Source organism: Strongyloides ratti (genome assembly GCF_001040885.1).
Source record: "Strongyloides ratti genome assembly S_ratti_ED321, chromosome : 1".
Taxonomy (NCBI): Eukaryota; Metazoa; Nematoda; class Chromadorea; order Rhabditida; family Strongyloididae; genus Strongyloides; species Strongyloides ratti.
This window is the reverse complement of record NC_037307.1, coordinates 7000994-7013786: the sequence shown is the minus strand read 5'-3', so window position 1 is coordinate 7013786 and position 12793 is coordinate 7000994. Positions and strand designations below refer to the sequence as shown.

The window sequence follows — 12793 nt, the reverse complement described above, 5'->3', positions numbered from 1 at the left end:
CTTTTTATATTTTATTTTTTTTTCCTGTGTAAAAATCTCCCCCTATATATCACTTTACCCTAAAGAAATTATATTTTCTGTGCTTTTGAAGTCATATTTATGTGATATTAGAAAACTATTTTTCTGTCCCAATTTCCTTTAAAAGAAAAAAATTTTTAAATATTTAAAAGTTAAAAAAATTCATTGACTTAAAACTTTTTTATGCAAATAATATAGAATTTTAATTAACAAAAAAGAGATAGTCAAAAGACATGACAATTATCATCACTAAACATTTTAATCGGCAATAATTAAACGAAGTGTATTAGTTTTTCCAGCACCAGAAGTCCATCCAGTAATGACAATAATATTGTCTCCATTTTCTATGAAACCTTTTTCTTTGCCAAAATTTATTCCTTCGCGTATTCTCATGTCGACATCTTTTGTCCAATCTGTATGTTTTTCAACTCCAGAATAATAAATGGGAAATACTCCACGGTAAAGCCAAAGTTGTCTTGCGGTTTGTGGATTTTTCGTGATAGCAATAATTGGAACTGAAGGCTTGAATTTAGAAATCATAGCAGCGGTATTTCCTGTTGTTGTACATAAAACAATTGCAGAAGCCTGACAAGATTTTGAAGCTGAAACAGCAGCTATTCCTATTGTCTCAACATGACTTGTTGGTTTTTGAACACGTTTAAGTATTTCTTCAAAAAACTTTGAATGATATACGGCAGCTTCAGCTTCTTTACAAATGTAATGCATAATTTTTATGGTTTCTATTGGATATGATCCTTTGGCTGTTTCTCCAGAAAGCATAACACAATCTGCACCATCTAAAACAGCATTTGCAACATCAGATGTCTCTGCTCTTGTAGGTCTTGGTTTTGAAATCATAGATTCTAACATTTGAGTAGCACAAATTACAGGTTTTCCAGCCTCATTACATTTAGCAATTAAAAGTTTTTGAGCAAGAAATACTTTTTCTGCTGGAATTTCAATTCCAAGATCACCACGAGCTACCATAATACCGTCACTTGCTTTTATTATTTCATCAGCATTCAAAACACCTTCTTGATTTTCAATTTTAGATATTATTTTGATATTTTTTCCTTTTTCACCAAGAATCTCACGAATTTTGGATACAGCTGATCCATTTCTTATGAATGAAGCAAATATTATATCAACTCCTTGTTCTACTCCAAATAATAAATCAGCAATATCCTTCTCAGAAACGGCAGGAAGATCAACAGAAGTTCCAGGGAGATTAACACCTTTTTTACTTCCTAACATTCCACCGTTTTCTATTGTACAAATAACGTAGTCATCACCTACTTCATCAACAATTAAAGATATAAGTCCATCATCAATATAAATAATTTTTCCTGGTGACAATACTCTTGTAATATTTTCATAGTCAACATATAAATTAACAGCATTCCCTGATTTTTCAAAACTTGGATTTGTTGTTAAACGAATTGAATGCCCTTTGATTAATTCAACTTCAGCTGTTGAACTATTCATAATCATACCCGTTCTTATCTCTGGACCTTTTGTATCTAATGCTATAGCAACAATGCTTTCATGTTTAACAAGTCTAGCAGCCTCACGAACATTTTTAATTGTCATAGCATGATATTCATGATCACCATGACTAAAATTTAACCTAGCAACATTCATACCATTCTTGATCATAAGTGCTAATGTTTCAACATTGTTACACTTAGGTCCAATTGTACAAATTATTGCCGTTTTCCTAACAGCATGGGGTGGTTCAGTGATATCGAGAGATGAAAGATGTTCAAGGAAAGTACCTTTTGAAAGTACGGCTTGTTTCTCATCTTTTCTTAAAAAATTTAGTTATTTTCAAAAACAAAAGTTTTATTTTTTTAAACTTACGCATAGTAACTAACTGTTTCTAGTTCCTTCAAAAAAGCAGCAGTAGCTTCAACAGATACCATTTTTTTAAACAAAAAATCTCTGAAAATATATTAGTAAAAAAGGATGAACAAAAATAATGAAATAAAGTAAGATGAAATATAAATAAAATATAACAAAGGAAATTATCTATGATTAAGAAAATACATATATCAAATCATTAACGAATAAAAAAACCATTAAAATAAAATTTTCGTGCACAATAGATTTGCAGAAAAAAAAAAAGAAATAAGGCGAAATATTTACATGGTAATGTATATGACACATTCTAAAATCAAACAAATTGTTTAAATTCTGGTATCTTGTCAATTCATTATTATATTTTTTTTATGTATTCTAAATAGTTTGCTATCCTTTTTATACTTTCAATTACTTTTCATCGTCTAGAAACGTATGATGTGTACAAGAAAACGTGTACATGAATGTATAAAAATTTGCATTTATAACTTATTTTGAGAATCAATAACAATAGTCAATGATGTCAGATTCAGAAAGTTAAATACTGAAAAAGTTAAAGTTTTTTCAGTGATTTTGAAATAGCAATATGTATACTTGCATTTCAACTATTAATTATTGAATTTTTTTTTGATACTAAAGGACATTTAGGTAATTTATTCCTACGTTACCTATTAGTTGGTATAAACATTCTTAAGTACTAAGATTATTTCTAACGTCTTATTGAACATTCTGGCATTTGAATATTAAATTACATTTGGTTACAGTAAGTTAAATTATTTTTTTTTAATTTACAAAACCATAAATGTATGTTTTATTGCTTATAGTAATAGAATTTAAATTTTAGATATATTAAAGTTATAAATAAACTAATATATTATTATATTGGCAAATGTAACATAAACTAATTTATACATCAAAAATTAAATTTATTCATCAGAGTCATCTTCAGTATCTTGGCATAACCACTCATATAAAACTTTACTATCTGCTTTTAATCTATGATCTTCTGCTAATTTTTCATACCATTCAATAACAACCATTTCTGATAAAATATCTTCATTGTATAACATATGTATAACTTTTACCATTAATTTAGATAATGTATCATTATTCTTTACGATATCTTCAATAGCAACTAGTATTAATTTTATTGAATGATGGTCATTAAAATAATTTTTTATAATCGGTTTCCATCCAGTAAGAAGTTCATTTAATCTTTTCCATGTCATATTTTCTTCAATTTGTAAAAGAGTTGTCATGACTGTTAGGCAAACTCCATCCATATGAACATTATGTACCATCTTTGAACTATTTATTTCTAATATTAAACTACTAATATTGCCTTTGTCAAATGGATTACTTGATTGTAGTGTTGCTAACATTGAATCTTTTACTTCAATAGCAAATGTCTCAAGACAATTTTGTTCTGTTTTGATTGATGAATCTCCAATGTGGTCTGTATTGTCTACTTCATCATCACTGTTTTTATTTTCATCAAAATTGGTAAATATATCTTTGACTATACATTTAAAATTGAAAGCTTCCTTATTTTTTTGCCATAAATGTACATCTTTTGTTGTTTTCCAAATGTAGTAATTTCCATTTTTTGTTGAGATAAAACGATTATCATCATGTTCAACAGGTTTAGAAAAAATCATAGCATTATCATGAATCTCTTGATTATCAGGTATAGTTACATCATTTCCAATAAACACTTCTTTCCCAATTTTACAATTTTTACCTATTTTAACATTATCCCCAAAAATACATTTTTCTAAATTTAATAATGATTCAGAATTAAATTTTTTTCCAATCATACAATGTTTGAATGATGATCCCTTAACCAAATTAACAGCTCCAGCTATGCTAGAATCAATAATTTCTAATTGAAGGTCAGCAGATTTATTTGGTACCCATCCAATATAACTTCTTCTTGAATTACTTGTTGTGACTCCTTTAGATCTAAAATTTAAATCTTTTCTGTTATGTCCAATGTAGACAGAATGGTAAAGTTGAAGTAAATTGACGTTTGGATTATTATCTACAGCAACTTGAATTGGTTTTAAAGGATAAAAACAACTTCGGAGAAATTTTGATTGAAGACCAATCCATTCAATAAAATCATTTGCCTCAGCAGCATAAGAATTTCCGGAAACTTGACGCATACATGTATATACACACATTACTTCTTCATTTGCTAATATGTGCCTCATCACATCTTCAATATCTGTTAAATCAAAATTTTCTCCAAAAACATCAAACACCTCCTTTCCACATATCCATAATGGTAAAGGTTTTAAATTAGAACAGTATTGTAAATTTTCCGTAAAAGCATTTTTTTTAATTTTAGTTTTTCTAGACTTTACATCAGTATGAAAATTTACAATTTTAGCATTTTCTGAATTTATTACAAATAAATTTTGTGAATCATGACTTTGAACATATAAACATGTTATTAAATGATTATGATTCTTGATTCTACCCTCCTCAAATTCACTGATTTCTTTTTTAAAATCACCAGAAATTAATGTTAAAATATTAGGAATTAAAATAAAATCCATATTTAACAAATTTCTTTGCCTAACTTCTCTCAAAATATCTCCAACACAATTGGCAGTCTTTTGTTCAACAAAATTTATTTTCCAAAAATGATTATAATACTTTTTTGAATAATATTCTTTCCATTTATTTGGAAAATTACTTGACATTACAACAACATTAGTAACTGGTGTTCGGGCAAGACTTATAAGAATAAAATCTATTAATGGAAGACCACACAATTTTTGACCAACCTAAAAATATTTTATTTACAATAAATTTAAAAAAAAAAAACTAACCCATGGATCATCTAATAGTGGGGGTGTAAATGTTTTACTAAAATTATCTCCAACAATAACACATCCAAATTTTTTGACTGGTTCCTCACTCAATAATGTAGAATCAAGATTTTCTAATTCTTCTTTTGACAACATATTTGGTACCATTTTTAAAATAAATTAAATAACAATTCAAAAAAAGGAAATATATCTTGGGAAGGAACACTATTAAAAATTATCCAGTTGAGATAAAAGTAAAGTTAAATTTAGTTATGATAAGAAAAAATAGTTAAATTTCAATTTATTATAATTTCCATTTTTTTATGTTAGTCATTTAAAAAAAAAAATTATTGCATTTTTTGGAAATTTTATTATATTTTGAAATACCATAAATGTTGTACTTCCTCGTATTAAAATAGACATTAATTATTTTTAATTAAAAATCTTGTAATTTATATTTGCAATTATTTTTCAGAAAATAAATTTAACAATTATTAAACAAATTATATTTTAACCATCATTTCATTTTAATTTTTTTCGATGAAAAATTTTTGCATTAATTGCACGTAGAATAAGAATTTGTTAGAATTATAAATGAAAATTTATAATCATAATAAAAGATTAAATCACATGTGACATTTTTATTATCAATGTAATATTGTATGGTTATTAATCAATCTAAATAATAAAAAAAAAAGTTTTATATTGCTTAATTTTGATAAAATAATAGATTAGATTTTTTGTTAAACTATTTTGTAAATATTGACATTTATTTATTATATCAACTTGATATGATAAAGATTATATTTATGTTTAAAGATCAAAACAATAACACCTATCAGTTTAATATTTATCATCTATTTCAAAGAATATTTTTTTTACCGATCAACTATAAAATATGGTTAACACAACGTGTTTCGGTGTAATGTAACACTTTTAACAGTGTTATATCAATGAAAAATTGGTTTTTATTATTTATGTGAAATGTATTGTTAATCAACAAATAATTTTTCTCTTTAAAAATTTTAAATTTATACAAAAAAATGATTTAACAATGATATTTTAACAATCTAAAACATTTATTATAAAAAAAAACAATACCCGTTATATTAGAATTATTGCTTATTATTTTAATAAAAATTATTAAAATATAAAGACAATAATTATGTATAAATTTAAGGAAAAAATACTTCGTGTTTTCAATTATATGAAATTATAATTCTCAAGGATAATGTTGAACATGTATTAATTTAAATCAAGTTTAAAATTCTTAATAAAGAATGATGTTGGTTGGTTGGTTGTCTTGTCTTATCATGTAACAATTAATTAATATAAAAAATTTTTTAAGCAGCAGCTTCACAAATTTCAGGCACAGGTTCTAGTACAGGACTAAACTTTTTATTACTTCCAGAATTTCTTCTTGTTCTCGCTTCATTTTTAGTATCAATATTTTCAGGACTCTAAAATATAATATTAGTATAAAATAAATAAATATTTTTTTAACATACAACTGGTCTTTCAGGAACAACTTGAGGAAGATAGACATCAGGTAAAAGATTATCACTTTGTGCATCATCTCTTACCAATCTAACACTTCCTGCTGTTCTTTTAATCAATTGTTCAAAAGTAATTAATTGTCTCCAAAATCCTAAATTTGGTCTAACCATTGGTCTTCTTGAACACATTAAATGATATGACTCTCTTAAACTTTTACAATGATATTTTGTTAAATATGCCAAACAGATGGTTGCTGATCTTGAGACACCAGCAACACAATGAACCAATACTTTACCACCATCTGCCAAAATTAAATGTATTTGATCAGCTAATGGTTCAAGGTGTGAAAAAATATTTTCACTAGACAAATCTTTTATCCATAATTTAGAACGAGCAATATCACCAAGTGATTTAAGATTTGGTACCTCTTCTGTTGCATTAACAATCAATCCAATTCTATGTTTTTTCATATTTTCAGGTGTCAAAGCAGAGACACCACAAATAAATAAACCAGGAATTAATTCAGTTATTTGAGCATATTCTGGATTAACTTGAAATGAAATAGGCATTTTTTATCTATAATAATATTATTTATTTATAATATAATATATAGTATAATTAATTTATTCATATATTTTATGAATAAATCAATTTTATATAAAAGAAATATGTTTAAAATTAAGTCGATATTACAAAAAGAAATTTTGATTATATATAACAATACTTTAACTTATCATTTTTATTTATTTAAAATTACAAAGGCGGTCTTTCATAAACTTTTTGGGTTAAAAAACAATGATAAATAATCATTATTAAAGTATTATCATAATTTTAATTTTTTGTTTATGATAATAAAATCTATTGCACGTGTATTAAAATATTAACATAATATATACTATTTTTATTGTAATAATAGGAAACTTATTAATACTAAAGATTAATGTAAGTTATATTTAAAAATAGTAATTAAAATTTAAAAATATTATTTATAAAAATTTTAATGTCTGGTCTAAAAAAAATTTTTTTTTTATTTATCATTTTTAATAGTCTTCCTTTTAATATAATAAGCAGAAAGAAAAGAGTAAGTATAATTAGTATATAAATAGTTGTATAAATAAAAAATTTTAAATTTGAAGTATGATAAGAAATATTAAAAAAAAAAAAACAAGGTCATATAACAATTTTTCTACTACAAGAACCAATATTATATATATATGCAGCAAATCTTTAAAATATTTTCTTATATATATATACAACAATGTGATGTATAATTAGTAAAAAAATAAATATGATATTTGCCTATGCCACACCTTTTATTATCTGATCATATAAAATATAAATATTTTTATGCCATAAGAAAAGAAAAAAAATAGATAAAATAAAATGTGGGAATAACAAATTTGGTGTACTTAAAGCGATCACAGTTGAGGACAATAAATATAGTCATAAGAAATGTGAATTTATAATAAAGCCCCTAAAAAATGTCATAAATATTTCACGTGCATATATTTAAAAAAAAAAAAAAAATGGCTAGTTAAAAAGAATTGTTTTTTTTAAGCTGGCAAATAGGCTATAAAAATATTTTATTAAAAGAAAATAGCATTTTCATTATAAAATTAGTGATGTATAAAAAAATGAATATGTTAAAAAATAAAAATTATACAAAAAGTAAACTAAACAAGTTACACAATAATGATAAGATTCATACATCTCATAAATCATTCACCATAAAAATTGTACCTTAATATAATAAAAAAAAATTAGTTTAATGTAACAAAAACATATTCAAATAATGTTTTATTTTTTTTTAATATACAATAATTTATATTTTCTATAATTTTATTTTTCTATTTTTACTTATAAGACATTTAAAATAAAAAAAAAATTATAAAATGTTAAAGATAAGAATAACGAATTAATTATAATAATATATGTCTTTTTTTTATTTTGTTATTTAATGTAATCTCATTTATTATAATAAATTTAAATGTATAATAGGCAAGATGATATGATAGTAATTTTCATTAAAAAAAAATTGATATAATTAAAGATTTAATCTATTTTTAAAACAATACTGTAATTATATTACAAAATGTATATTTAAAAATTTAACCATTAAGATATATAATTAATACAAAATTATATATAAAATATACAATAGATCATACATCACATAAATAAGAATGGCAAAAAAAAAAATCTTTACACTTAAAATGATACATTTTTATATAAAATTTTCATTAATCATTCTATAATATTACAGAACAAAGAACAAACATCTTTACTAAAAATTTATATTGGCACGCTAATATTTTGTTATCAAAGATATATTAGAATAAATTATATACAATCAAATATATATCAACTAAAAATTAATAGATATAATATAGCAAAATATATAATAAGTTTAAACAATATATAAATATTCAATGGATTAACTTAAATTATGTATTTTAAAGATGTAATAAAAATATCATAATAAAGTAAGAAAAAGCATATATCAATGATTAAAAAAATAAATATATAAATTAAGTATCTGTACTTTAAAATGTATGGTGTTTTTAAATATATTAAATTCTGTTTGTCAAAGCATCAAAAATCTTTTGTGAATATAGATTAAAAGTATATAATTTAAAATTATATATTTCTACTATAATAAAAAAAAATATAAATATATATTTTTAATGAAAAAAAAAATAATAATAAAGAAACAACTACTAGACATATAATTTTAAGTTGTATATATTTTTTATTAACCTAAAAGTCATTAATAAAGAGTGAAATGAATTAACAATAAATTTAAATGATTTGTTATTGATAATAATTTTTTTTTAACAAGAATAATAAAGTTTAAAGTTTCAAAAAATTAAAATTTATTTACATAATAACTCATCCTAAAAATAATAGAAAATTATTATTTTTAATTTCAATAATATATTACTTTATATTTGAGAAGATAAAAGAATACACGTGAACAATATATAACAATAATATTATAAAAATATGACATATTTAGATAGAAACTTTTAGTATATGTATAATGTGTGTACGATAAAAAATACACAACAATTTTTAAAAATTGAAATCATGTGAATGTCATGTGAAAAAAAATATACTAAAATACAAACATATGCTGAGTAAGAACATTAAAATATTTGTATTAATGTCGTGGATAACGAGTTAGAATGAGGAAAACATGTGAAATATATATGTATTTTTATACAAATAATATCCAAAATTTTAGAAAGTAGGAACAATAATATTTTGCTAGGCGATTATATTTAATAAAAAAATATAAACATTTTAATAAAAAATAAAATAATATTTAAATTCTTAGTACTACAAATAAAAAATTTTATAACAAACTTTTTTTATTATAAAGATGGAAAGTTTTTTTTTTATAATTATATTAATAACTTGCTTTAAATAAAATAAAATTTATAGATAAGATCATATATATAAGGCATAAAAGAATAGATGTTTTTGATAAATAGATTAAAAAATAATAATGTTGTTATTAGTAAAAAAAAATAATATATATATATATATATTTAAAGAAGAGGAATCAAACAATCATAAACACATTGTTCAAAAATATAATATAATAGTATGGTGCATTTTTAAAAATTTATCTAACCTTGTGATAAAAGTATGGGTGAAGAAAGTAAAAATTTAATATTCAATTATTTTATTCTACGTAAATTTGTACGCAAAAAAAAAAAATTTACCATTACTTTTATTTGCATTACTATTGCAATATACCTAAATAACAAAAGTTATAACCTTTTATAAAAGAAAAATTTGTATAAAAAAATATATTATAATTTTGGAGAGTGTAATAGATCGTAATATTTATAAGGTTAAAGTTATATATGTATCAGTTCAATAATCATACCACATTTTGATATAAATAAAAAAAAAGTTTAAATTAATCTTTAATGCGATGTTGATAAGTTAAGAATAAGAATAAATTACAAGTTAATGTACAAAAGGGATACATAAATTAAAAAATAAAAATCTGATAAAAATTTTATTTTTATATACAAAATAGTTCAAAAAAGTTTTCTCTCATAAACCATTCTGTACAAGTTTCTTCACAATGTTTTTTTATATTAAATAAGTAAACACAGAATCTATTTTGTTTTTCCCCCACAACTTGAAAATCTAACTTTTAAACGTTTTCAAAAAAATAGTTTTTGACTATATCGTAATTCTCATACTTGTATTATTTTATTGTCAAAAATTTCTTTTCACCAAAATAAAAGTTATTCCATCATTAATCTTCCATATGTTATTTTTTGGAAAATTTTCATACTCCGTCAGCCTGTCATTTTCATCTTTTTCGGTCAATAAAAAACTTCAGAAATAAATATAAAAATGTTAATTGATTAAATATATATTTTAAACTTATATTATTAAAATGTTTTAAAATGACAACGTACAGATATATTATATCATTTCAAAAAGTGTGTAATAAAATATAACTTTGTACCTAGATTAAAAAATTATAATTTTATTGCAATGTTATAATAATATATCTTAAAAATTTTTTCAATTTGTCTACTTTATCTAACTATGACTAGTAATATCAAATGTAAAGTATATTATAAAAATAATATATTAAGTTACAACTTCAAAATATTACAAATATAAATTTATTTCTTTATTTTTGTTTCTAAATTTAAAAAGTTTAAAATTAATATTTAAAAAATTTTTTTTTTTGGAAATGATTTAAAAGCTATATCTTAACATAAATCTTTAATTAAAATTTTAAGATTGTTATTTTAAAAAAAAGTTATTAAGAAGGGATTCAATTTTTTATTGTTGAATATATGAAAAATTTTTATATTTTTTTACTATTTTCTACTATTATAATTACTTTAAAAATTTTGATTTTTTTTCTTAATATTAAAAATTATTTGTTAAACAAATTTATCTATCTTCCCGTAAAATCAGATAGTTAGTATCTTTGTTTAAAAAAAGTTATTAACCTTTAATAAAAAAAAAGTAAATTCATACCAAAATTTGAATTTTATTAAAAATTTAAATAAAATACAATTTAATATTCAAATTTTAAAAATTTTCTCCAACTTAAGAAAAAGTCTTGTTTTTTTTTGATAAAAAATTATAAAGTAAAGATTTCTTTGTCAAATTTTAATTTTTGACAATATTTTATATAATTACGTGTTTTTTGATTTCAATTATATTTATTTTAAGAAAAGTTACCAGTTTCTTCAGAATATATTTCATTTCTCTAATATTTTCTTGTCACAGTGAAATTCTTTAAATGATATTTATTACCATTATGAAATTTTCTTGATATTTATAAATGTTATTTAAACATTTTTTTTGTTGAGATTTTCTAAAAAAAAAACATACCTTTGTGGTAAAATTTGTTTATGATTGTTCTTAATTTTTTTATAAAAAACATCACAATTAAAAATAAACAAAAATTTATAAAAATTAAAAATCAATTGCAAACACAAGTAGTCAAAATATGTATAAATAATTACAAATCAACATTGGAACCGTGCAAATAATAAAAACAATGCCACTATCAAAACTGAATAGTAATATAAGTTTTTATTTTATTATTATATACAACTTTGATTAAATAGGAAAATTTTGTTAACTACCATGTAGATTATCTACAATCCATAGTCATTTGAAAAATTTTCTTCTTTTATTTTTTCTTCAACTCCTGTTAAATCAACATCATACTCATCATCAGAATCCTCTTCCTCTTTAGGAACACTTTTCTTACACATTTCTTCACTTAAAACAACATATTCACGAGATGAAAAACCAAATTTTAAAATATCCTTTTCTTTAAGCTCATAATACCGTGAAGGTTCAATTTTGTTACCATTCAAAAATGTACCATTAGTAGAACACAAATCTATAATGTATAATAAAACTTTTCGTTTTCCAGTTGACGTTACGACTGTACGATATTGGAATGCAGCATGTTGTTTAGAACAACTAGGATGGTCAACAGGAAAGTCTGCTACTTTTCTATCTTTTCCAATTAAGTATGCAGATTGACGATGAATATAAATTTGTGGTAAAGCTTCATCTCCCTTGAATGGATATAAACGCCATTTTGTTGTTGGCATAGCTGCATCATTAGGTTCAGAATATTTAACAAGAACACCATTATGCATATTAGTATCTTCACATAATTTCCCGGAAGTTGCAAAATTTGGTTTCACCTTTTCAATAGGTTCCGGTGATTTTTCATTTTTTCCACGAAATGAAGATTTAACCTTTTCATCATGTAATTTATCAGTCGTATCTAAATCCCTTTTTACGTCATAATGTGATGTTCTTGAACTTTTGTATTTTGTTTTTTCTTCAGAATGTCTCTTATGTCGATAATCTAAAAACTAATTTATAATTAAATTTTAAACAACTTTAAACCAACTTGGATAATCGTCTATATAATCATTCTTTCTTTTTAAATTATCTAAAAAAAATGTTATTTAGATTAAATAAATTATATGCAAAAATTAATGATAAAAAAGTAATATTAAAATTAATATTTTAAAAAACTTACATCTTGAATTTTTTTTTTCCATGGTTTAAAAAAACAAATAAAATGCTAT

At 22.3% G+C, this 12793-nt stretch overlaps 4 protein-coding genes across 4 annotated transcripts; all 4 read right to left on the bottom strand.

Annotated features, from left to right (window-relative positions):
* Nucleotides 1–276: 276 nt before the first annotated feature.
* Nucleotides 277–1940, bottom strand: SRAE_1000222200 (Pyruvate kinase; the record flags this gene model as incomplete). Its single annotated transcript, XM_024649273.1, has 2 exons — nt 277–1825; nt 1879–1940. 2 exons carry the CDS (start codon nt 1938–1940, stop codon nt 277–279), a joined length of 1611 nt encoding a protein of 536 aa, XP_024503167.1.
* An 861-nt stretch (nt 1941–2801) lies between these two features.
* Nucleotides 2802–4859, bottom strand: SRAE_1000222100 (Translation initiation factor eIF-2B subunit epsilon; the record flags this gene model as incomplete). Its single annotated transcript, XM_024649272.1, has 3 exons — nt 2802–3616; nt 3695–4667; nt 4713–4859. The coding sequence occupies 3 exons, from the start codon at nt 4857–4859 to the stop codon at nt 2802–2804; spliced, it is 1935 nt and encodes a 644-aa protein (XP_024503166.1).
* Nucleotides 4860–6034: 1175 nt separating this feature from the next.
* SRAE_1000222000 (Dual specificity phosphatase, catalytic domain and Protein-tyrosine/Dual specificity phosphatase domain and Dual specificity phosphatase, subgroup, catalytic domain-containing protein) lies at nt 6035–6757 on the bottom strand (the record flags this gene model as incomplete). The annotated part of the gene is made up of 2 exons (XM_024649271.1): nt 6035–6151; nt 6200–6757. The coding sequence occupies 2 exons, from the start codon at nt 6755–6757 to the stop codon at nt 6035–6037; spliced, it is 675 nt and encodes a 224-aa protein (XP_024503165.1).
* Nucleotides 6758–11836: 5079 nt separating this feature from the next.
* On the bottom strand, nt 11837–12766 carry SRAE_1000221900 (Smad nuclear-interacting protein 1; the record flags this gene model as incomplete). The annotated part of the gene is made up of 3 exons (XM_024649270.1): nt 11837–12567; nt 12613–12654; nt 12745–12766. 3 exons carry the CDS (start codon nt 12764–12766, stop codon nt 11837–11839), a joined length of 795 nt encoding a protein of 264 aa, XP_024503164.1.
* Between the last annotated feature and the right edge of the window lie 27 nt (nt 12767–12793).